Source organism: Taudactylus pleione, unplaced genomic scaffold (assembly GCF_031769625.1).
Source record: "Taudactylus pleione unplaced genomic scaffold, aTauple2 ptg000610l, whole genome shotgun sequence".
Classification (NCBI taxonomy): Eukaryota; Metazoa; Chordata; class Amphibia; order Anura; family Myobatrachidae; genus Taudactylus; species Taudactylus pleione.
Window position 1 is genome coordinate 359,951 of NW_028285012.1, and position 23,233 is coordinate 383,183.

At 42.2% G+C, this 23,233-nt stretch overlaps 1 protein-coding gene across 2 annotated transcripts in view; it reads right to left on the reverse strand.

Annotated features, from left to right (window-relative positions):
- Positions 1 to 23,233, reverse strand: part of DNAJC1 (DnaJ heat shock protein family (Hsp40) member C1) — a 157,570-nt gene that overhangs the window by 42,264 nt on the left and 92,073 nt on the right. For both annotated transcript variants that reach the window (XM_088454240.1, XM_088454238.1), the window contains exon 8: positions 20,622 to 20,794. In XM_088454240.1, the coding sequence (XP_088310366.1) occupies positions 20,622 to 20,794 (173 nt within the window). The remainder of the gene's footprint in view (positions 1 to 20,621; positions 20,795 to 23,233) is intronic.

Genomic DNA, 23,233 nt, shown 5'->3' on the forward strand with positions numbered 1-23,233 from the left:
GCAGTAGGTGGTGCTGAGTTTTGAACAAATGCTCTCTTGATTTGCGTCTTTTGGTGATTGAGGAGGTAGGGGTAGATCTTAAGAGGATTAGAGCAGATATCTCTAAGTTTAAACCAGCAGCTTTGGTCACATTACAAAACGATACTAGTGACCAGTGGATTGAGAAATTGAAATTTCAGGTTGATATATATCGGAAGGACATCATAGTTTTTAAAAGAACAAAACTAGAGAAAGTTAATCAAGATTAACAGGAACATTGGGTATACCGATGGTTGACCGGTAACGATTATCAGGTTCAAAGGTTTAGGAATCCTAGATATAGAGTATGCCATACACAGTTGGATAGTTACACTTCATCTGAAAGGGATTCTTCCGACACACAGACCAGCTCTAAACCCCCATTACCAAGTGTTAACACTAGATCTCAATTGGATCTCCCTTTAAACGCAGAAGGCCCCACCCAAGGCGGGGCAAGTTTAAAGGGAAAAAAACAAACAAACAAACAAACAAACAAAAACGCCGAAGGGTCGGTAATCAATTTATCAACACATGAACTTACTGATGCAGAAATAAGCCTCTTATCTAGAGGTTTGAGTTTTATCCCTACCACCCGTTTCGATGATTTTAGGTGGTCGATTGATAAGTTTAAGATGGATCGAAAACTTAGGCCTCAGCACCATTTTTTAATTCAAAGATGGCCGCCGTGAGCCAATTACGGCTTGCGACGTTATCGCTCCGCCCCCTCGGCTGGCTTATATACAGCCAGTGCGAGGCCACGTCCATTCAGTCATCGGCCAGGGAGCTGGAGGGACCATCTGAAGCATGAAGACGCCGCGGAAGCCCTGGATGGGCGGTGGCTGCACAATAGAGCTTAATGGCAGCAGCACTCCAGGTGAAGACGCCGTAGAAGTCCTGGGGAAGCGGAAGCCATGTAAAAGAGCTTAAAGGCTGCCACTCCCCCAGGTGAAGGTGCAGCTAAATAAAATTTTTTAAAAACGATGTATTTGTTTTCTTTTAATATTTCTTTTGCAGGGGTACTATAGGTGCCATCAGGCCCTTAATGCCCAACCTGCTGGTACTTGTGGTTCTCCAAGTACCAGTATGTGGGGATGCCTGCTGGGACCTGTAGTACTAATGCAAAAGATAATATTTATATTTTTCATATGCACCACAAAACATAATCAACCCAGTACCCACCGCCCAGGGGTGCTTGGGATAGCCCCGGGCTATCAGCCTGGGCCTGGGGTCCCCCGAAGAGGACCTCTTTATTGTGTGCTCATTGGAATACACACAATTAGTTTTCCATTGACTCAGCAAGGGAAGATGACAATAGATATCCTGCAGTCTCCCCTTTTGGGGTAAGATTTCAAATAGGCAGGTATTATCCCTTCTGATTAATGAATTCACATCCAAAACACGTTTCATCCATTAGGACTTCATCAGGGGGTATATACATCAAATATGGAAAAAGTATAAGATCGTCAAAAGGTAAGTATTGACTAACCTATTCTACCCCCTAACCCTCCCTTAGGGGTGCCTAACCTTAAACTCCCCCCCAAGTGCCTAACCCTAATCCCCCCTCTAAGTGCCGGGATTATACAGTCAGGAAGCCGACTGTCAGGATTCCATCCATCGGCTTCCCGTATACAGTGCTATTTTTCAACAGGAACTCAGTTTATCTATAGTAGTTTTTTTATAGCTTCAACCCCAGTGTCTGCACCTTTTTTTTCCCCCGAAAAAAAATTATATACACTTTTTTATTTGAGGTTCTAGTTGTAATACTTGGGCCCACGCGACCAGGAGCGCTATACAGACTGCTATGTAGCCTATCCTATTCAAGTGAACACAGGCCCAAAGGGAATCGGTTCGACGCCGGGATCCCAACAGGGTTAACATACCGATGCTTGTTAGTCGGTATGCTAACCCTCCCCCTCTCCCTACCCTAACCCTCCCTCTTTGGTGCCTAACCCTAACCCCCCCAGTGCCTGAACCTAACCTCCCCACACCATAAACCTAACCCTCCCCCCTTAGTGCCTAACCCTAACCCCACCCCGTTACTTACATGGCAATGGTAATGTAAGTATCGGCATCCAGACCGCCCAAAGCACCTCTCCCTCCACTGATGAGGTCAATAAATTTTGTTTGTCATTTGCTCAGCTTTAACTTGAAGGATCGAGATGAAACAAAGTGCATGTTATTTATAGGAGTTTCCACTACGCCAACTTGGAACAGACAGACACAACGTTCTATTAGTATAGACATATATAGACCCCTGCGTATGCCTCTATTAGCAGAAATTGATATTCCAGCACGTCATGATTCAGGAAAAGGGTTTGAATCACCACAAAATTAGCCGAGATATTTTAAAAAATAAGTAATCATGAGGAAATAAATGCCCATTCTCATCATATAATAAATGGCACAAGACACAGGAAATTTGTAAATACAATGATAAATACTGACAAATACACATAAAATTGTAATGTACCACCAATAAGTGGCAGTACAGGAGCTTATTGCCTTGGAATTCACTGGGGGAGGAGGGTTAGGTCTTAGGGCTCCCGGGGGGACTTCGGGTTAGGCACCCCCCCGGGAGGGTTAGCTTTAGGCTAGGGGAAGGGGGGGTTAGGCACACCCGGGGGGAGGTTAGGGTTAGGTACCCCACCCAGGAGACTTAGGTTTAGACTGCGGGAAAGGGGGAGTTAGGTTTAGGCACTTGGGGGGGAGGTTAGGCACCCCTAAAGGAGGGTTAGGGTAGGAAGTAAGGTTAGCAATATTTACCCAAATTAACGATTGGGATCTTCATCACTGCCGGGCTTACACTGTCAGGATTAGAACCGCCGGCCATGATTCCGAGTTAACACAAACAGAGTGTGTGCCTTTAAATGACAGTTTTCATGGGGTCAACACTGTTTCAATATCTTGATAGTCCAATACTTTCTAGCTGTCCCTAACATCAAAGGACAGTCCTTGAGATATACCCAGCTTAACTTTGATTTTTTTTTTCCTGAATATGACCCTATTGTTTAAAATTGATGAAATGCATATTACAATTTCAAGATATTACATGCAATAATCACCATTATTACCTCTAGATTGTAAGCTTATGAGCAGGGCCCTCTTACCTCTTTGTCTGTCTGATATTACTCAGTCTTGATTAATTACTGTTCTATTATAGTCTTATACTCAATTGTAAAGCGTAACAGAATTTTCTGGCAATAAATAAATTATTATGCTCTCATCGTTAATAAAACCTAATTTACAGAAAACATGTATTTAAAATAATATTACAAAAACTTAATTATAGTATAATGGGTATTTGAACCACATGTGATGCATAGGTTCTAAGATCCATCTGCGCAGGAGCGAACGAGCCATGGAAATTATTTTAAAGTTGTCAATGCACTAATACCTGAATGCTAAAATAAAAACAAATTAAATTAAACTTTGATTATTCGACTGTTAAAAAACACACGGAGAACGAAGTCTCAGAATTCAATGTGGAAACAAAGATTAAGTAAACACAATCCATAAAAAAAAAAGGAGGAACAAAAAATACAATTGGCATGGTAACCTGTCCTACCACAAAATGAGATGAGCTCATGGTTAAAGTGATCCATGCAATTAAGGAACCAAGCTCTTTCCTAGGGGAATAATAGAAATGTTTTAGCATAAGCCTTAATACGGCTATCAGTGCAGAAGTGTCCCTCAACTCTCCTTGATTACAGAGGAGCCAGCATTTAGGATTAAAAGTAGCAGGTTATTTAAAAAAGGAAGAAAGTCTGCAGTGTTGGAACAGAATAACTTTCCCAATTAGTAGGACACAAGAAAAACTTGAAAATATTATCACCAAAAACAAAAAAAAGATAAAGAAAAAAAAAACTGGGCCTCATTTATGCAGACAAGCATAAATATCTAGTGCACTGGATTTCAGAGTTTGTATCAGGCAATGGGAAGAGTTGTGGAGAGCCAAGGCATTCCTTGCCAAGCACAGACTAGGGGCTCCGCCATGCAGCTAGACCAATACTAAAACTTATTTAGCATTGCTATATACTAAAAATAGAGAAAGAAGAAAATAGGTTGCGGACGTGCTCCGTGCTTTGTGAAAGAACTTTCAGCTATTTCATTTCGGAGAAACGAGTGAATATTATATCTACTGTGAGAAGGCAGAGATTGGTTTACCCTGCACCTTCCAGTTACACTTTGCCACATTCCTAGGCACACTTTGCCCATGAAGGAACAAAAAAAAGAAAACCCTTCAAAAATCACATAATAGTATCACATGTTGCAAAAGTAATATCAGTTCTGCTGTCCCTTTGTGCCCATTAAGTGCGCTGAAAAGATCATCTGAGCATCCAATGTACTTCGCTAATGAGGTTCTTGGATTAATTTCACATTGTTTAATTCACTATCATTCATATTTCTTTTAGATGGGGAAACCATTATGTTCAAAGTAAAATTTTAAACAGACCTAATTGTTATGTCCGTGGTAAACTGACAAAGGCGTCACTATATGAGGAACTGCAATGTAGATAAAACGACAAGGAACCCATCAGAAGACTCTGTGGTGCAGCAGCAACAAAGAGAGAATTAGTACTGCAGCTAGAAAACTAGCTTAATGCCCATAAGTCATTTTAGCTCTGCAGTAGGACAAGTGCTTTATGCAGTTTAAGGGATATTTATACAAACTGTCAGCTGAGTTTAAAATTATTCTTTTATCGGCTATTTTTACAGTTTTCCTGCAATAAATAGTTTTAGTTAATGTTTAGGTTTCACAGTGAAGGGAAACAGGGAAGATATTGGTAGAGGGAAAACAGCGAGGTCATTACTGTTCATACTTTCCTTCTGTTTATAAAGGAACTTAGAGAGGTACGGTGAATTCCAAATAGGAACCACAGGGGAGGCACGATGTAGTGAATTGCGTCATCGCAGCTCAACCCCGCACTGATGTAGCGATTTACAGTATTATGCTGAGTGCAGCAAATTACGCCATCTTGGTCCTGCCCACTTCACTGGCGAAATGGGCGTCATCCCAATGGGTGGTCTACTGTCTCGGGAGAATTCTCTCAAAATTCTCAGACATTACGGGAGAAGGGGCAATGACACACATTATGTTCTTACATAAGGTGAAAAGATGCAAAAGGAATGACGGACAAGTTCACTCAACTATAATATGAGCAAAGTGAGCAGCTCATCGTTGATTCCCCAGTATATAAGATTTCACAGTGACAGATGCAGAGTGTAACAAGAATATAGCTTTATAGCAGCTGCTGCAAGACTTAAGGTGCAAACACACGTAAAGATTTTCTGTCCAACCATCCAACTAGTTGATTGGTTGGAATGAAAATCTGGTAAGAGACTAAAGCAAATGACAATCAGCAATTTGCTCCCAAACGCCGGAAAATGGACAAAAACTGTTGTTTGTACAAACTGTTTAGATCAAACATTTAACAAACTTGTCTGACCGACCATTTTCATCTGTTTTCTGGCATTTAGGAGCAAATTGCTGATCATCAGTTACTCCCATACGTTACCAGATTTTCATTCCAACCAATCAACTAGTTGGATGGTTGGACAGAAATTCTTTACGTGGGTACCCAGCCTAAAGGCCCCCTAATAACCTGTCATTATACAAAATTCACTTCATCTGAAATGACAATTTACAAGTAAAGTCTGTTTAACAAAAAGTGAGTGTACGTGTGTCTATTAGGATGTGCGAGGTCTACTAACAATTTTTTTTAAAACCATATGAAATAAAGTCCCTAAAAAACACAATTGTTTCTGGAAACTTAAAAACAAATATCCTAACAAAATAAAATGTTCTGACAAAATACCTCTGTTTTTAATCTTCATTATATTACAACTAACCATAAAAGGTAAAGGGTAGGAGAGTACAGAATGGAAGGTAAATAATAGGTTATTTCTAACGTTTAAAAAATAGAAGTATCCATCATACTGGGGTGGACTGGCAGGTGTAACGGGTCTGATTTGCTTTGAATAGTATTGCCATATCATATGTACTGGTTAAACACTCCAAGAAGCAGTACCAACCTTTAGGCTGGTTGCAGGTGGATTATGCCCCCTTTCCCCAGGACCACACAAGTTTTGTATACCTTCTACAGAAATTTAGTTTAAATAACAAGTTAAGGGCTGCATTAAGGAAAGGGGTTGCACCCCATTTAGATAACATTTATTGGTCTGCGTATGCCCTCCTGTGATTTTACTAGTAGAAGTGTCAACCTGTGGATTTTAGCCATGTATTTACTCACATCAAACAGTGCTGCTTATCTAGGTTGCCCATGGATGTGACACAGATCTGCTCTTTGCATTGGAAAGATTTAGATCCAGAGAACAACTAACATTAACAGCTATGGCTGTGCGTATAAACACCACAAAATAATCCCAGAAAACAAAGTGACAGGTTAGGTAAAAGTTACAGTATAGAATGTTCTAGGAAATATATTAATGCAATTTTGAAAATCCATTTAGGCCTCATACCCACAGAGATTAACAATGCATAAAAGGAGTCTGAATACAGAAACCCTTTTTTCAAATGTCCCCAACATGCACTAGCAAAGTAACTCGCATTGGGAAGCTTTGCTGTTTTCCAAACACCTACTGCTCCATTCACTCTGTCTACACTGCCTGCTCCACTCAGTTACACGCTGCCTGCTCCACTTACTTACGCCTACACGCTATCTGCTCCACTCACTTATGCCTACACGCTGCCTGCTCCACTCACTTACACGCTGCCTGCTCCACTCACGCCTACACGCTATCTGCTCCACTCACGCCTACACGCTGCCTGCTCCTCTCACTTACACCTACACGCTGCCTGCTCCACTCACTTACACGCTGCCTGCTCCACTCACTTACACGCTGCCTGCTCCACTCACTTACACGCTGCCTGCTCCACTCACTTACACGCTGCCTGCTCCACTCACTTACACGCTGCCTGCTCCACTCACTTACACCTACACGCTGCCTGCTCCACTCTTATGCTTACACGCTGCCTGCTCCACTTACTTATGCTTACACGCTGCCTGCTCCACTCACTTACACGCTGCCTGCTCCACTTACTTATGCTTACACGCTGCCTGCTTCACTCACACCTACACACTGCCTGCTCCACTCACACCTACTCGCTGCCTGCTCCACTCACTTACACGCTGCCTGCTCCACTCAGTTACGCTTACACGCTGCCTGCTCCACTCACATATACCTACACGCTGCCTGCTCCACTCACTTACACCTACAAGGTGCCTGCTCCACTCACTTACACCTACAAGGTGCCTGCTCCACTCACTTACACCTACAAGGTGCCTGCGCCACTCACTTACACCTACAAGGTGCCTGCGCCACTCACTTACACCTACAAGGTGCCTGCGCCACTCACTTACACCTACAAGGTGCCTGCGCCACTCACACCTACACGCTGCCTGCTCCACTCACTTACGCTTACACGCTGCCTGTGCCACTCACTTACGCCAACACGCTGCCTGCGCCACTCACTTACGCCTGCATGCTGCCTGCTGCACTCGCTTATGTCTATACGCTGCCTACTGCACTCACTTACGTCTATACGCTGCTCCACTCGCTTATGCCTACACGCTTGCCAGCTCCATTCACTTACTTCTACACGCTGCCTTCGTCGCTCACTTACATAACACTTTGCCAGCTCCATTCACTTACTTCTATATGCTGCCTGCTCCACTCACGTCTACACGCTTGCCGCTAGGTTCACTTACGTCTACACGCTGCCTGCTATGTTCACAAATGTCTACACGCTGCCTACTCTATTCACTTACATCTAAATGCTGCCTGCTCTATTCACTTACGTCTACACACTGACTGTTCCACTCACTCAAGTCCACACATTCACTTACGTTAACACACAACTAAATAAATTGGGCAAGCACAGGCAACCTCCAAATATCTTCCGATCAAGAGTAAAAGCGTAATTAAAAGCCCATAGTCAAAAGAAAGTTACAGTTGGCACTGATGATAGTTACGCACTGGATACAAAAATACTAGTCGGCAATCTGTCTTAAAGTATCAGATAGGGGGATGACGTACCATTTCATTATAACTGATAATAAATAACAATGAATGACTACAGGCTACAGCAGTAGGGTTAAGACAGTGATTGATTTGTTGTAGCAGTTAAGACCTACCATAGTATAGGAAGACCATTTACAGCACCCAGTTGTGGTGGGTGTCGAACAATATTGAGGCAACGTATCAAGCACATTTTCCTGGACCCTGAGAACATGTGCAGAGGGTGTGGGACTTATGCTCTGAGCAATGCCAATTACAAAAATACAGTACCCACACTGCCTACTACAATAATATTTGACAGAATAATCTGAAACCTGTAATAAATCAGGTAGGGTTGGGTCAAAAAAAAAAAAAAGTTTGGAGTTTGTGGATTACCCCGATCTATTAGAGAAGACACATTGATGCCTATTTGATGCCGTTGCTTGTTTCGGTTCCTTTGGCCACCAACCATTGACTGCCCTCTGAAAAATCACAATATACCAATTCTACCATTAGATTGTGAATATACAATTGGTTATTACCATGATCCATCAAACATTACTAAATGCAGTTACGGTTTGTATTCCATTAAGTTTTGAGCAGTACGCTCCACAGTGTAGACTACTCTTTACATTGTTACTCTACTCAGATAATTGGACATAAAATTCACAAAAGATTTGAATAAAAGTAAAATACTTTGTATTAACATTCACGAAGCTACACTCATGGGCTAAAATACCACTACAGTTGATTATTTGGCAACACTAGAACATGGTCACATGGCTTATCAGTAGCTGGAGGTACAAGTCAGTGAGCGAGGGGGTGAGTGTTTGTGTATTTTTATAAAACGTGTGAATTATAAAGAATAATGCACACCCACTGCATACTAATGCAGCTAAAAGAAGCCACCCTGGTAACCTGTATAACATACACCAATAATCTTGTTCCTTTATAAGGCGACAGAGTGCTGGGAAGTCTACTTATATATATAAATTTAGAGAGAGGGATTACATTATCCTTTATGTAGTTAGGTTATTTTTTAGCTAAAAATATGGTAATTAAAATATACAGCAGTAGCAGATGTTAGAGCAAGCATTTGTCCTAAAGTATCACAAACGTTTCCTGTTGGTAGCTCATTTCACGTGGCAGATAAAAGCAAACTCTCTGTTTATATATTGTACAAGTCTCTACATTTTCTTTTGCGTGTTTATTTTTTTTTTATACTACACCATTGGCGGCTGTTCATTTTATCTTTTACATATATGAGCTTCTGCACCATATGGAAATCTACCTATAAAGGTAATCAACGTATTGTCAACTGAAAAAATTTGGTGCGTACCATATTTTATCCTGGGTTGTTTTTTGGTGCACCTGGATTTTATGAGATGGTCTATTCACTATTTGCACTCAGCATGAGAGCACAAATCATTTTTAGTATCACACTATATTTTTCTTTTCTTTGTTTCATGGTCTACGTATCCACGTCACTAATATCACCGGTTAAGAACCCATATATTGCTTAAGATTCACTATTTTTTGACTAATGTATTGCTAAGCTATATGCTAAGGGCTGGGGGCCTGATTCAGAGCCGGACGCTATTTGCGCTCGCTCCTTCAGAAAAAGGGGCCGGCTATTTAAATTGAGCGCTCGCTCTTTGCGGTCTGTTGACGCCTCTATGTCTGAGCGAGCGAACGAAACATGCGCTCGCTATTTTGTAAAGACGCCCCCTGGCCGCTCACATCCTACGTCATCTCTGCTATTTATTTGATTAATCGAGTACATCGAAAGGCGTCTGCACTGCTCGCAGTGCTTGTGGTAGGTTTATCCAACCGCAATCATGCGAACAGTTCAGGCTAAGAGACAACCAAGTGACGTGGCCGATGACGCTGCTTTGTTAATTATGCACACCCTTAAAACGCCCGATTTGACCGTTTGGCATGCCTGTGTTCGGATCTCCACTCCACCGTTTTCAAGCACCTTCCCCTGTTACCACCCACAAACGCCTCATCCTGTCACTCAAATTAGCAGGCACTCGCTATTTGGCGAGCGCTCGATTTCCGATCGCACTGACTGGTTGGCGCATGCGCATTACGACCCATATGCATGCGCAGATGTGCAAACATCGCTCGGAGCGGCCGCTTACGAGCGGCTCTGAATCAGGCCCTGGGTTCTCTCCACTTCAAAGGCTACAACTTGCTTTGTTGTCTTTTAAATGGCTTGTTGCCATTTGCAGCATCTACCAAGCGTATCAATATTTTAGATTCTAAACCATTTTTAAGACAGGTTTAAAAAAATAAAAAAAATTCTCCATTCTACAACATACCTCACATTTATCTTTGAAATATAAGGTTTGTGAAACTAAAAATAACATTTTACCATAAGCTTTTAGCAATATATTTGGAAGAGAGTAATCAAAACTCAAATGATCACACACCAGTATTAACATCGTAATAAAAAAAAAAATTCCATTTGCCAACATAGGGGCAGATTCAATTAGCCATGGGTATTACCCAGCGGCTAATTGCCGCGTTGGAACTATTCAATTAGCGAGGATTCCTTGCGCGGGAGTCTGAGTCCCCACAGTCGGCCTTTACCTCATGTAGGTGCAAGGTAAACAAGGTAAAAAACGACCAAATCGGCCTAAAAAAACTCATTGATTCTGCAGTTTACACGGAATCAGTGCGTTTCCGCGCACGAGTCCCGAATACACGGCGCGGGAAAAAGGCTATTCAATTGAATAGCTTCTCCCCACGTCGCGGGAATTTAGGACGACAATTAGTAGTGGGGTAAATCCCACGGCTAATTCAATCTGCCCCATAGGATCTGTACACATGCAATAAATTGAAATTATACAATGTTTAGGTCCACCAAACATAACCATCTATCTGTTTGCCTAGACGTACTGATCACCTAAGGAGTCTCCATAAGAGATTACGGCCTTTGGCAAAACATAACTAAAACGTGCACTGAAATGTGAAGTTCTGATCGTAGTTTAGAAAGAAATCATTTAGTTTTGCACCAAAATGCTTTGGGAATAAAGGTCGCCCTCTTCCTTTTATTTAAAGTAGAAAAACAATTAATGCTTTAAGTAATTAAAAGAACTGTTTGGTAACAGGAAGACACCCAAAGTAAAAGATTAAAAGCACATTGGGTAATGCGATAGGACAGTCCTGAATATAAAGAGATGTGAAGCAGGAAACAGATTGCAGTATTTACATCCTGTGAAGTCAAACACAAGCAACTGCATTCGTTTACAGTGAGTTCTGCTGATGGATAGGAAGATCTAAACAGAATCTCATCTTTCAGCTCAGAGTCTCATTTCCCTTAAAGGCTGCGGATCACATAAGAAAACACACCTAAAAATAACTGTAAAGAACAGGCTACACAGAGCAAAAATAAGAGAATTTACTACTATGGGAACCTGTAATCTTCTATCAAATGACAGAATATCTGCTTGTGTAGATTGCAAGATGCGGGTGTATCCTTGGTCTAGCCAATACAACAGTGAACAACTTGCCGGCTAATTCCAGCTGCTCTAGTAAATGTACTGAACTCCTAGAACAAAAGTTTGTTTACCAAATCAATAGACTTTGTTCTTTACCTTTCTTCTGCTGGTACCCAAATTATTTCTGAGAGTTTACAGCTTTCTATATTATTTTTTTAAATGAATCCGTATAACCCATTTTTTGATGCACGACTCTAGTTAAGAACCTCAAGTCTAGACAGGAAAGCACAATGGAATGATATATAGAATTATACATAAACTATAGACTAAGCCCTATAGTCTACATTTATTTGGGAAGTGAGTCATTGGTAACTGTATGTAAATGCATTTTGAGCGTGCAAAGAAAGCCACAATACCATTTTCCACAACAAAGAAGTAAGACTCCTGTGGGTTACACACCCATCGGTGCTATCTTTATGCTACCTTCACTTCAGGCATTGTACTTGGCCATGTGGTTGTGGATAAGGAGGTTATCTGCTTTCTTCATGTCTAGTAACTTATTTTTTTTATATTAAAAAGCTCCTACGCTCATCATATGTAAAACACCTGCAGATTCTGCACTTGACTTGAGGATGAATCATAACGAAGTGACATTATGGGATGAAGTAAGTGTGAAATAAACTATTGGGGAGAAAATAGATAACATGCTAAGCCATCTTGATGCTATTACTATGCAAAGGAACTTACTGCTTTGTCTGTAGAGAAGGAACCAGTGTTTTAATTTGAAAGTTGGAATGAATGCGACAAAGTTAAATTCACAGACCAAACATAGACCACGAGGATTGTTGAAGTCTCAATGCAAACAAGGTTCAGTGGTCATTTTGATATTTGTCAAATAAAAATAATGACAAAAAAACAAGAGCTGTATAATAACATAATTAGGTTTAATATGCAGTCTGGCTAATTTCAATGGAGCCGAATTGAGAATGGTTCACGAGTGGGAAAATACTGGTGTCATATTCTCTAAATAAAATGGGTGTCTACAGGAACATACTTTAAGTACTTTTCCACTAAGTTACTAAATGATGTTACAGCATTGTTTAACCCACGGAAGTGAATGCTACGTGCTGCTTTCTCAGAGCTGAAGCACTCTGTAACACAATGACAAATGACTCTTTGGGAAAAACATGCATTTTTTGCTACAAGTAGACCCAAACACAGACAGCCATTTTTAGGTGCGATACAGTAGGGTTTCAGGTCCTACTGTACTAAATCTGAAGTTGGTGATATCCGGGATGTCCTGTTTTCTGAAACACCCCTACACGTGATACGTTTCTGAAACAATGAATGTAGTCTTATTCAGAGCATTTAAAATAAAAGTGTATTTTTTTGCATATTTAGATGCTCAGGAGGACTACTCAACTCAATGGACTATGCCTGGACTCACTAAATGTGTCATATGCTGGGAAGAGCAGGACCACTTCCACTGAACGTCATTACACATAGAGCTGTGTATGTGTGTATAGCACCATCTATGCCACAGTTGTGATATTTTAATAACACCAACCAGAAACATTTAAATACCTAGCTCAATCGGCTTTCTGGGATAGTGGTTTGCATGACATGGTAGTGTCTGTGATCAGGCTGTATGTACGGGACATAAAGTAATCAACAAATGATTGAATAGAATTTCTGATACAAAAATGATTTGATACATTGTACTTAGATACTACAGATGCTACAGCACACAGGGCGTTCCACTGACAAAGACAAGTTTTTGTGTCTACTTGACATATTCCACATATTCCATACAACTTACAATGTACAATTATAGGTAATTCCCATGTTCAAATAACTTTGATTCACTGGTTAGTACATGGCTAACAACTTATACTTATAGTGCCAACTGTATCATATTTGCAACATGAGTTTCTGAGACCTCTACAGCATTAACATGATCAATACTTTCCTGATAAACCTGTTGTATACAAGCTGATACATGTCTTCCGCCCTCTTGTGGAATATCCATGCACTGCAGCCAATAAAGAGCTTTTGAATACGCTATCCAAAATGACCACATTGAATTAGCGCTCCAAATGTTTTTGGCAGGGAAATCTTTGCTAGAAGTTCCAGTAAGAAAAGCATTTATATCATTACTAATATTTCAATGTGAATATTTTCAGGATTGAAGCAACCTAAAATTACTTAATATTTTGTAACTTATTTTAGGGCTGCGTACAAATGCGAGAGTCCGGCACGAGAAGGGGCAGTGAGGGGTGAGAGTTTGGGTGCAGTTGCCGGTGTTTGTACACAGTTGCAACAGCAACGTGCCCTCTTCGTGGGTAATTGGATTTCCCCAAAATATTATGAAGTGGGTATAAGGTATTTTATCTGTGAATTCCCCAAATGTGATTGTATTGCATTTCATGATGCAATACACATTATGCAAATCACAATACAATATGCAGTTTTCATAATTTAATAAACCTAATTAAAGATTTAAATAAAATTTACAGGGGAATTCAATTAGACCCAATATTTTTATTTGAATGAGAGAAGCTAGTGTTTTTCACGTTTCTTTTTAAACGCCCAATTCAATTGGTTCCCGATTCTCCACCTGAAAAAATATTTTTCGGGTGGCAAAAACACGAGATTCGCGTTAACACATGGACCTATGTGTTTTCGTTGCCCGGCCGCTATAACGGGGCTGGTCATCGGACAATTTTTTTCATATGTCACAGGCAGGTGAAAAAAAACTGCACGATAAGTGCCAGCTTCCTGTCAGCAGCCCAGCACACGCCACTGAGCAGCAGCAGTCTCCTCTCCTATGCAGGGGTGGGGAGTGCGACCACACTGATCGCGGCCCCCATGTATTTGCCCCTGGCTGAGGGTCTCACTGCAACCCCCCTCTAAGCTCGCAGTGCCTTTTTCCCAGATAAGTCCTGACTTCGGGGCAATTTGATTTACCCCGTGGGATAAGTTAGCGGTGGTAAAGTACTGCGGCTAACTGAATTCCCCTCTTAGAGTGAAAATGAAGATATTCATATGTACAAGTCCAACGTCTAGGGGTGTGCCTCCTGTTGTGAAAAGGGATGGCATTGACCATAGGAAACTCAACAGCAAAGTAAACATTACAACATGCAAGAACTTCTCACATGTCTACTATGGAAATTGTGAAGTCCATCTTTGCCTGAACAAGGACAGAATCTGGCTTTTCGCATATCCACAATGCAAAGTAAAAAAAAAACACATTTTAAAAAAATTGTAAAAAGTTTCCAGTTTGAAAAAAAAAAAATTGAACCAAACCAATTCAAATGTTCCAAAATATTTTTTTGCGTAAAAAAAAAAATGTGTTCAAATAAATTTCCATAAATGCCCTTCGCATCAAATACAAAAATATATCATTTGCAAGTTATTATTTTATTTTCAAATGGTCCAATAATTATAATTTTCTTCCTGCTATTTGATATGTCAAGCTTTACAAGGCTATTACAGAGACATTTAAAGGCTAGCTCCCCTTTCACGATATTTGTTTTCTTTTTTTGGGTATAAACGTGCAAATATGTAAAAAGGATAGTTGTGGTAAAACTAACCACTGTTAATGCTCTTTCTTCGAAGTCCATAGGGTCCACAGGGGAGACAATGGGGTGTAGGTGGGACCTGGATGACCAGACACCAACAGCAGAGCTTTTCAATCTCAGCATGCTCCAGTCCTTTCCCCTATACCCCACCCACAGCCTGAGGGCAACTCAGTTTTGTTAACAATTCCAAGGCAGGTGCAGGATAGGAGAAAAGGAAGACTGGTACACTGAAGAATCACACTCTCACACAGAGAAGGAAACAAGTGACCAAGAGAAGAAACCCATAGAAGCCAGGTGCGTCAGAGCAGGTGCCCTGTGGACCCTATGGACTTCGAAGAAAGGGGTAAGTTTTACCATAACTCTCCTATTCTTCTTCAGGGTCCATAGGGCTTCCCAGGGGAGACAATGGGGATGTCCCAAAGCAGTTGTTCAGGGGCGGGAACGCTCCTGAGTTGATGGGATGCTTCCTTCGGGTGTAGGGTTCTCCTGAGAGGCAAATGTATCAAAGGCATAAATCCAAAGAAAGGTGTGGACAGAAGACCACGTGGCCGCCTTGCATAGCTGTTCAGCTGGGCTGCCCACGAGGTACCCACAGAGTGAGTAGAAAGAGCAGAGGCTGCAGCTGGCACAGGAAGGCCAGACTGCGTGTAAGCCTGTAAGATAGTTATGCGAATCCATCTGGCCAGAGTCGGTTTGTTAGCTGGCCATCCCTTCTTGTGGAAACCATATAGGACAAAGAGAAAAGTCAGATTTTCTGATGGGAGTAGTACGGTCCACATAGATCTTTAAAGTTCGGACCACATCCAAAGAGGCCTCACCTGCCTAGAAGTTTGGTGATTAAAAGACCAGAACCACAATTTCCTCATTTAGGTGGAAACGAGAAACCATCTTAGGAGGGATGCCTGGACATGTTCGAAGAACAGCCCTGTCCTGATGAAATATCAAAAAGGGGGAGCAACATGAAAGAGCCCCTAAATCCGATACCCTACAGGCAGGTGCTATAGCCAGAAGAAACAGAGTCTTCGCAGTGAGCCATTTAACATCCACCGATTCCAGGGGTCCGAATGGAGGTTCTTGAAGTGCTTGTAGCACCACTGACAAATCCCATGGAGCCACAGGAGGGTCAAAGGGAGGCTGGATACGTAGAACTTGAACCAAAGAATATGTGTAGTACTTAGTGGCGCTCAAAAATACAAGTACATACTCCATAAAAAGTATTTAATATATAAATGTATAAATTCATCCACAATATAAATGGCTCCCAGGAGTACATGTAATGGATGAGATTAAAATTAAACAATACACATATCAAAATACTAATAAAAACATAGATATAAAGAGCAATCAGATCCTTCACAGATGCAAAGGTTGCACTGTTTATCTTGAGCTCCCTTACACAGTATCGTTATAACCATTGCTAAACAAAGTAGCAGATTTACTAGTATCAGTCAAGAAACACAAATCTAAAAGGTCAGCCTTTTCTTAATGTTCCATGGATGCTGAACACATTTAAAAAGGCACAGTATTGCTCGTGTTAGTACACTCTAATACAGGGGTTCCCAACCACGGTCCTCAAGGCACACTAACAGTATAGGTTTTAAGGATAGCCATACTTGAGCACAGGCAACTTAATTAGTACCTCAGTTATTTTGATTAAACCATCTGTGCTTTAGCATGGATATCACCAAAACCAGGGCTGTTAGTGTGCCTTGAGGACCGAGGTTGGGATTCACTGCTCTAATAGGTCTCTGGACTCGTTTGTTTGAATTAAATGCTGAGATAATATACTCACAAATATAGGGTACAAGTGTCCAATATCCCCAAATTGATCACTGTCTTTCGATAACAAAAAAGTGTGGAGTAAACAAACCGACGGCAGGCGGGAGCTGCTCCAGGTGACTCGCCCGCTTGAAAGGAACTCGCTGGGAAAGTGGAAACTCACACCCAGTTGTTTGGCCCGCTCCAATATTGTGTTTGTCAGCAAGCAGCAGACCCGCTGCAATGGCTCTGGCGGCAGGTGGTAGCTCCAGCAATGGTCACACTGTGAAAGGGAGCCTCGCTCACGGGCTGGGTGATCATGCAGTAGCTGGTAAACTGACAGTCACAGTGTTCCGGCTGACATGCGGCAGCAGAGTAAATGAATCAGGCCAAGTTTAGGTGGGTCATCCAGAGAGATTAAAAGTCCAAGCTGGTAAATCCTGAGCGTGATTTGGATCCAAAGGACAGTAGGGGAAAGTATAGCACAGTGCAGCAGGAACAGCACCTGTACATTCAATGTGTTTCTCCGTATAACACGGCTTTCTCAAGAAGCAGGTGAGAAAGCCGTGTTATACGGAGAAACGCCAAACGGCAGAGCCTGAAATTGGTGATGTTGCTGCAATATAGCAAACCGGAGATATTGTTGATGAGAAGGCTCTATAGGTACATGTAGGTAAGCGTCCTGAATGTCCAGAGACACCATAAAATCCCCAGGCTCCATAGCTAGGATAATAGCGGAGGGTTTCCATACGAAACCTGGGCACCCTGATAAATTTGTTCAGGGTTTTGAGGTTGAGGATCGGGCGATGAGACCCATTGGGCTTCTGAACGAGGAAAAGGGTAGAATAATAGCCCTTGCCTCATTGTGAGGAGGGGACCTGAATTATTACTCCTGAATTCAGTAAGGACTGAATGGCTTTTTTGAAGCAGCAGGGCTTGGTTGGGCCCGATTGAGGTCCGGTGCAAAAGAACTGCTGGGGAGGTCACCTCAGGAATGAGAGTGCGTATCCATGGGATACCACTTCTCTTACCCAGGCATCTGACGTGGTTTGATGCCACAACTGGGCGAATTGAGGAAGTCGGTCTCCCACCCTGGGAGCCTCCAGGGAGAGGCCTGCCCCGTCAGGCTGTAGGCTTGCCCTCAGATTTGGCAGGGGGACATCTAGTAGCCCAGGTCTGTTTAGTCCTAGGCTTGGAGGCATTAGTTGATGCCTGATGCCTTGAAAAGGACTAGCCGCTAGGTGGTCCGCAATTTTTCCCAGTACCTGTGAAAAGGCAGCCCAAGGTGGGTCCTGAGGAGACACCGGGGCTGAGAGGCCATGACGGTATAGCAATTAGTACAGAGATTATCCTGAATGAGGTCCTCTGGAGCTAAACCCGCTGAGCAGGACTTACAAGACACCAGAGGAGGAGCAGCAGCATCAGCCTGCTTATTATTCTTTCCTCTGCCACCCATAGTCACTGGGATAATGGAATATAGAAACTGACTCAGTGCAGTGTGAAATATGGCACAGTGTAGTGAGCAATCGCGCTATATAGTATGCGATAGTGCTCCCAAATCTATGGGAGATGTGAGGTACAATGAACCCCCTATACCATAATATGTGGGGGTATAGTAGAATAAAGGGAAAAGTATAAGCTTGACGTAAAGAAAGTAGAGATCAGCACTAGCACAAGTCACATACAAACGCAGAAAAATACTGTATATATCTGCAACGGGCACTAAATCAACTACACATACCGCAGTGGCTGGTAGGATATAGCGCTGTATAACCTGGCCTTTGGGAGAGGTATACAGGGAGACTGGACCCAGCGTTCCCGGAGATCTGCTTGCCGAAAATGGCTGCTGCGCGTCTCTTAGGGGGCGGAGGGTGAGGGAGGAGCAGCTCAGGGCACAGCAAGAACGCAGTGGAATGGCGCCCTGAGCTGGAGGATGGGCTGCAGGGAGAGTGCCTTTTCCCCTAGCTGACGATAACCACTGGGTCCCCTGGCCTGTAGAATATGCCTCTGTGCCAGTATAATATATGCCCGTGGTGTAATGGAGTTGTGACCACACCAGTGTCTACATCAGCGCCTCCGGTCTGCCTCCTGAGACCGGAGGCAAGTCTGCATGAAGACGCGGGTCCCCGCAAGCCGGGATCCACCTTACCTGTCCCCTGGATTCCGAGCTGCAGTCTGGGGTCCGAGGAGCCTGCTAGCTAGTCCCCCTCAGACCCCCGCAGGGAGTACCTAGCCAAGGGCTTGTGTCACGGCACCGCAGAGGGGTGATGGAGCAGCAGTGCAGACATCCAAGGGACTGTCTCCTGCTGCTCAATAGTAAAAATACTAGAAATAAATACAAATCATAAAAATAAGCTTAGGCTGTGAAAAGCAGCCCCACTGTTAAAAATGGTGATCCAGCTCCTGCCGTACAACAAAGAAACAGATTTGCCCTCAGGCTGTGGACGGGGTATATGGTGAAGGACCAGAGCATCCTTGGTGTCTGGTCCTCCAGGTCCCACCTAAACCCCATTGTCTCCCCTGTGGAGCCCTATGGACCCTGAAGAAGAAATTGTAAAAATATTATATAAAAAAAAAATTATATTAAGGCTGGTATCCAATTAGCCCATATATATATATATATATATATATATATATATATATATATATATATATATATATTCGGGGTCAGAAAGTGAAATTTGTTTGCCAATAATCCCCATTTTTAGCCGCTTTTATTTTTTTTTAAGTCAGGGTATCCCATTTGATCGGCCGATCAAATAGGATTATTCGCCCGAAAACACAACGATTCTGTGATAAATTCACAGAATTTAGAAGCACTTTTCGGGACACAATCCCCAATAAGTGCTGGATTTTGAGGCTAACTGGATGGCCCATGGGCGATCCATTAGCAATGGGAATTTACAGCCAATGCCTCTACTAATGAAAGCGTGCTGCGTGACTGCTTGCACAAGAGAACGCGAGTGTGTGTCAGCATCTGTAGGCACTTGCGAGTGTGCTAGTATACGACAAGCGTGCAAAAGTATATGAGTGAGCAACAGCCGCTGCAATACTGGTTTTGTGTTGACTGGCTGCATGAAAGCATCTCTATCTGGGGGTGATAAATTGTGCATATACAATGTCACTAAAATAGTACAGTTACAATGTCACTAATATAGTACATTTCACTCTAAACAACCACAAGAAATCACCCTACGGCAAAATAAATATCCGAATTAATAATAATAAATAATAATAAAGAACTTCATTAAAAGCAAATAGAATATGCCTATTCTAAAACACTAATTTTCCCACTACTCTGCAATTAAAAGTAATTTTAAAATAGAAATTAAATGACTAAGGAAGCGACTTTATTTAAATTATTACCTGCAAAAAATAACAGCTACAGCCCACTTTGGGTTGTGAACGATTCATCTATTTTGATCAATAACCTATTTTGCTAACTTCAAACTCGGAACAGTCACCTCATTGTTGCTAGTAATTACTTTAGAACAAAAACTTGTCCTACAACGAAGCTTCACATCAGTCAAACTATTTAATATTAGACATTTTGGAACCTACTGTAAATATATCTCTTAGGTACAGGTGACAAGGAGCAAGGCTGTACATTTTACAGGCTTTTGGCTACAAAACGTCAAATTTTCAAATCCATCAACTGGCGTGATTTAAAACGACAAAAATATTAAATGCTAAACTACCAACATTCGTCAACTTTTGAAAAGCTGCCGCTTAGTAAATTTAGCCCTTAGTTTTGAAAGTCTATCAAAGTTTTTTTTTTAAAAACAGAAAAATTTTTTACCTTTTTTTTTAGTGTTCGATTCTGATTTTCCAACCAGTCATCCACTTGTTCTTCAATTTCCTCAATGCTGACGCCTTGATCATAAGAAGGGACATATGCACCCCAATTAGATTCAATTGAAGAATACGCAGGAAATTCAGATTTCACCTTTTTCACTTTTGGTTTCTTCTCTTCTGCAGATTAAAAAATAGTTTAAAGAAACATGGCAAAATGCTTAAAAATAAAATAGAAGACATTTAGAAATTTTTTTTAAATAATCCCAAAATCGACAGGTGCCACTTGCATACTGGCAGCCTACTACTCTGCACATGCAGATCCCGTTAACGGGAGAAAATATGTGTATCCACTGTATTCAATGCTTCAAAATAGCATCTTTGTAATTCCATCCAGGGCGATCGTGCCACGTAAATGGTTAAATGATTGTTGCTATTCCAAAAACATCCAGTGAAACATATGGGGCTAACTGAAGGTAGATACACATTAAAACGATATGTGTACCCAGCGCAGCGACGGGTGACATGCATGGGGCTGTCAGTCACATCGTCAGATTGGGCTGCATGTAGGGACGACCTGACAATGCGGCTGATGACCCCGCAGCGCGCAATGGCCGACATAGTGAATACACATTAGACGATTTGACGATATGTCGGCCCGATCCGTCAAATCAAGCCAAAAATCGTTTAATGTGTAACCAGCTTTAGTCTTCCTTCTTACTTTGCATATTTCCAGCGGGAGTTACCAAGCCACTGGTCTGATCTTGGTAAGAAGAGACGTCTATAATACCAGAGAACCCTACACCCAGCTGGATTTGCCATGCCGCTTGCCTTGCTCTTGTAAGAAGAGACATCTACCATACCAGAGAACGCCACACCCAGTGTGCCTTGCTCTTGTACAAAAAAAAAATTTAACCAAAACCACAGAACTCCACAACCCAGTAGGAGTGGTCATACCGCTTGCCTGGCTCTGGTAAGAAGAAAAGTCTACCATACCAGAAAATTAGGCACCTAGTGGCCAAATTATTTATGGCTTTATCAAACATATACTGTGGTATTCATGTTACCTTAAAAAAATCATCTCTCAGATATATTCTAGTAGCGTCTTAGTTAAAATAATTATAATAATGTTTCATTATAACTCTTTTAAATTGTTACGTATAATTTGGCCACCCTACAAATTTGGCTGCCATGAAATGATCGCACTGGTTCCTCGTCAAATGACAAAGAGGTTGTTATAAAGTGTAAAAAAAGAAAAAAAAATCTACATGCCCTCTTTAGTGAGTACACTGGTAGGTGAGAAGCATTATAAAGGATAAAAAGAGTACGTCTTAGAACTGGTAGCGTTATTTAGTTAGGTGCTAGTTCTCACGTTTCCTTCTTCTTATACTACAGCACACTTCTCTATGTACAGGCATATATGCAAGATTAAGGCCAGCAGTTTATAGGCTAATTGGAAAACTAATCCGTGTTGGCAAAAAAGAAATGACAAAACAGAGCTGACAATAAAGGAATTTCTGAAAACTGGAAAAAACTGTAACAACCCATAGCATTCAAGGTTGGTGGACAAGAGAGGGGGATCAAGAAAGGAAATGTGTGAGTCGGGGGGGGGGGGGGGGGGGAATCTGGGGCAGAGAGAGAGATTCAGGGCCTGATTCAGACACGCTCGCGAGCGCTGAGCGCTCGAAAGAGTGCGCATGCGCACGACGGACCTGGCTCAGTCATGCGCGAGACCCGAATAGCGACGTCGCTATGGGTCTCGCTATAAAGGGGGCGTGCTGTCGATGGTGAGTGACAGCATGCCCCCTTTGGTGGGCGTGTCTGGCCAGACGGAGACGTTCCCATGGGAATGTCTACCGTCTGGGGCCGAACCCACTGACATCACAAGTGATGTCAGTGGGAGTGCTTTCGACTCTGATAGAGCCAAAAGCACTCCAGGGCTTGCGGCAGACGAGACCCTACCACAAGGGTCTTGTCGCAAGCCCGATGGTCGCGATGATCTTGACCATCGCGACCATCTTTTTGGTCACCCACAGCTATGCGAGAGGCCAGGAGGCCGCTCTAAAATCAGGAAGGACGGCCCTGATTCAGAGCGTGCGCTCTGTCAGAGCGTCCGGCTCTGAATCAGGGCCTCTGTTCCATGTTGACATGATATCATGGTAGAAGTTCCTGAAAATGTATTGGCTGCCCATTGATGCTAGAAATCTCTTGTTCCACCAAAACTAAAACTTGAAGTGACTCTAATCACTCTATTAAATTGAGATCTGCGCACTCTGGAGTGAGATGGAACCATGGATTCAGGATGTTTACACCACATTCTGACCCAGCCATATGCGTGCTGTGGCAGAAATTAGATTTGTCAGACCAGGCAACGTTGTTCCAGTCTTCAACAGTCTAGTTTTGGTGAGGTTGTGGCCTCACTATAAATGTTCTAAGAGTGTAACTCAGTGTGGTATTGTACTACTGTAGGTAATCCACTTTAAGGTTTGGACACGCTGTGTTGGATACCACTGTTGTAATGTATGGTTGAGATACAGTGGTTTTCCTGTCAATTTGAACCAGTCTGGCCATTCTCCTCTGACCTCCCTCATTACAAAGGTGGGTAAAAGTTTAGGAAAT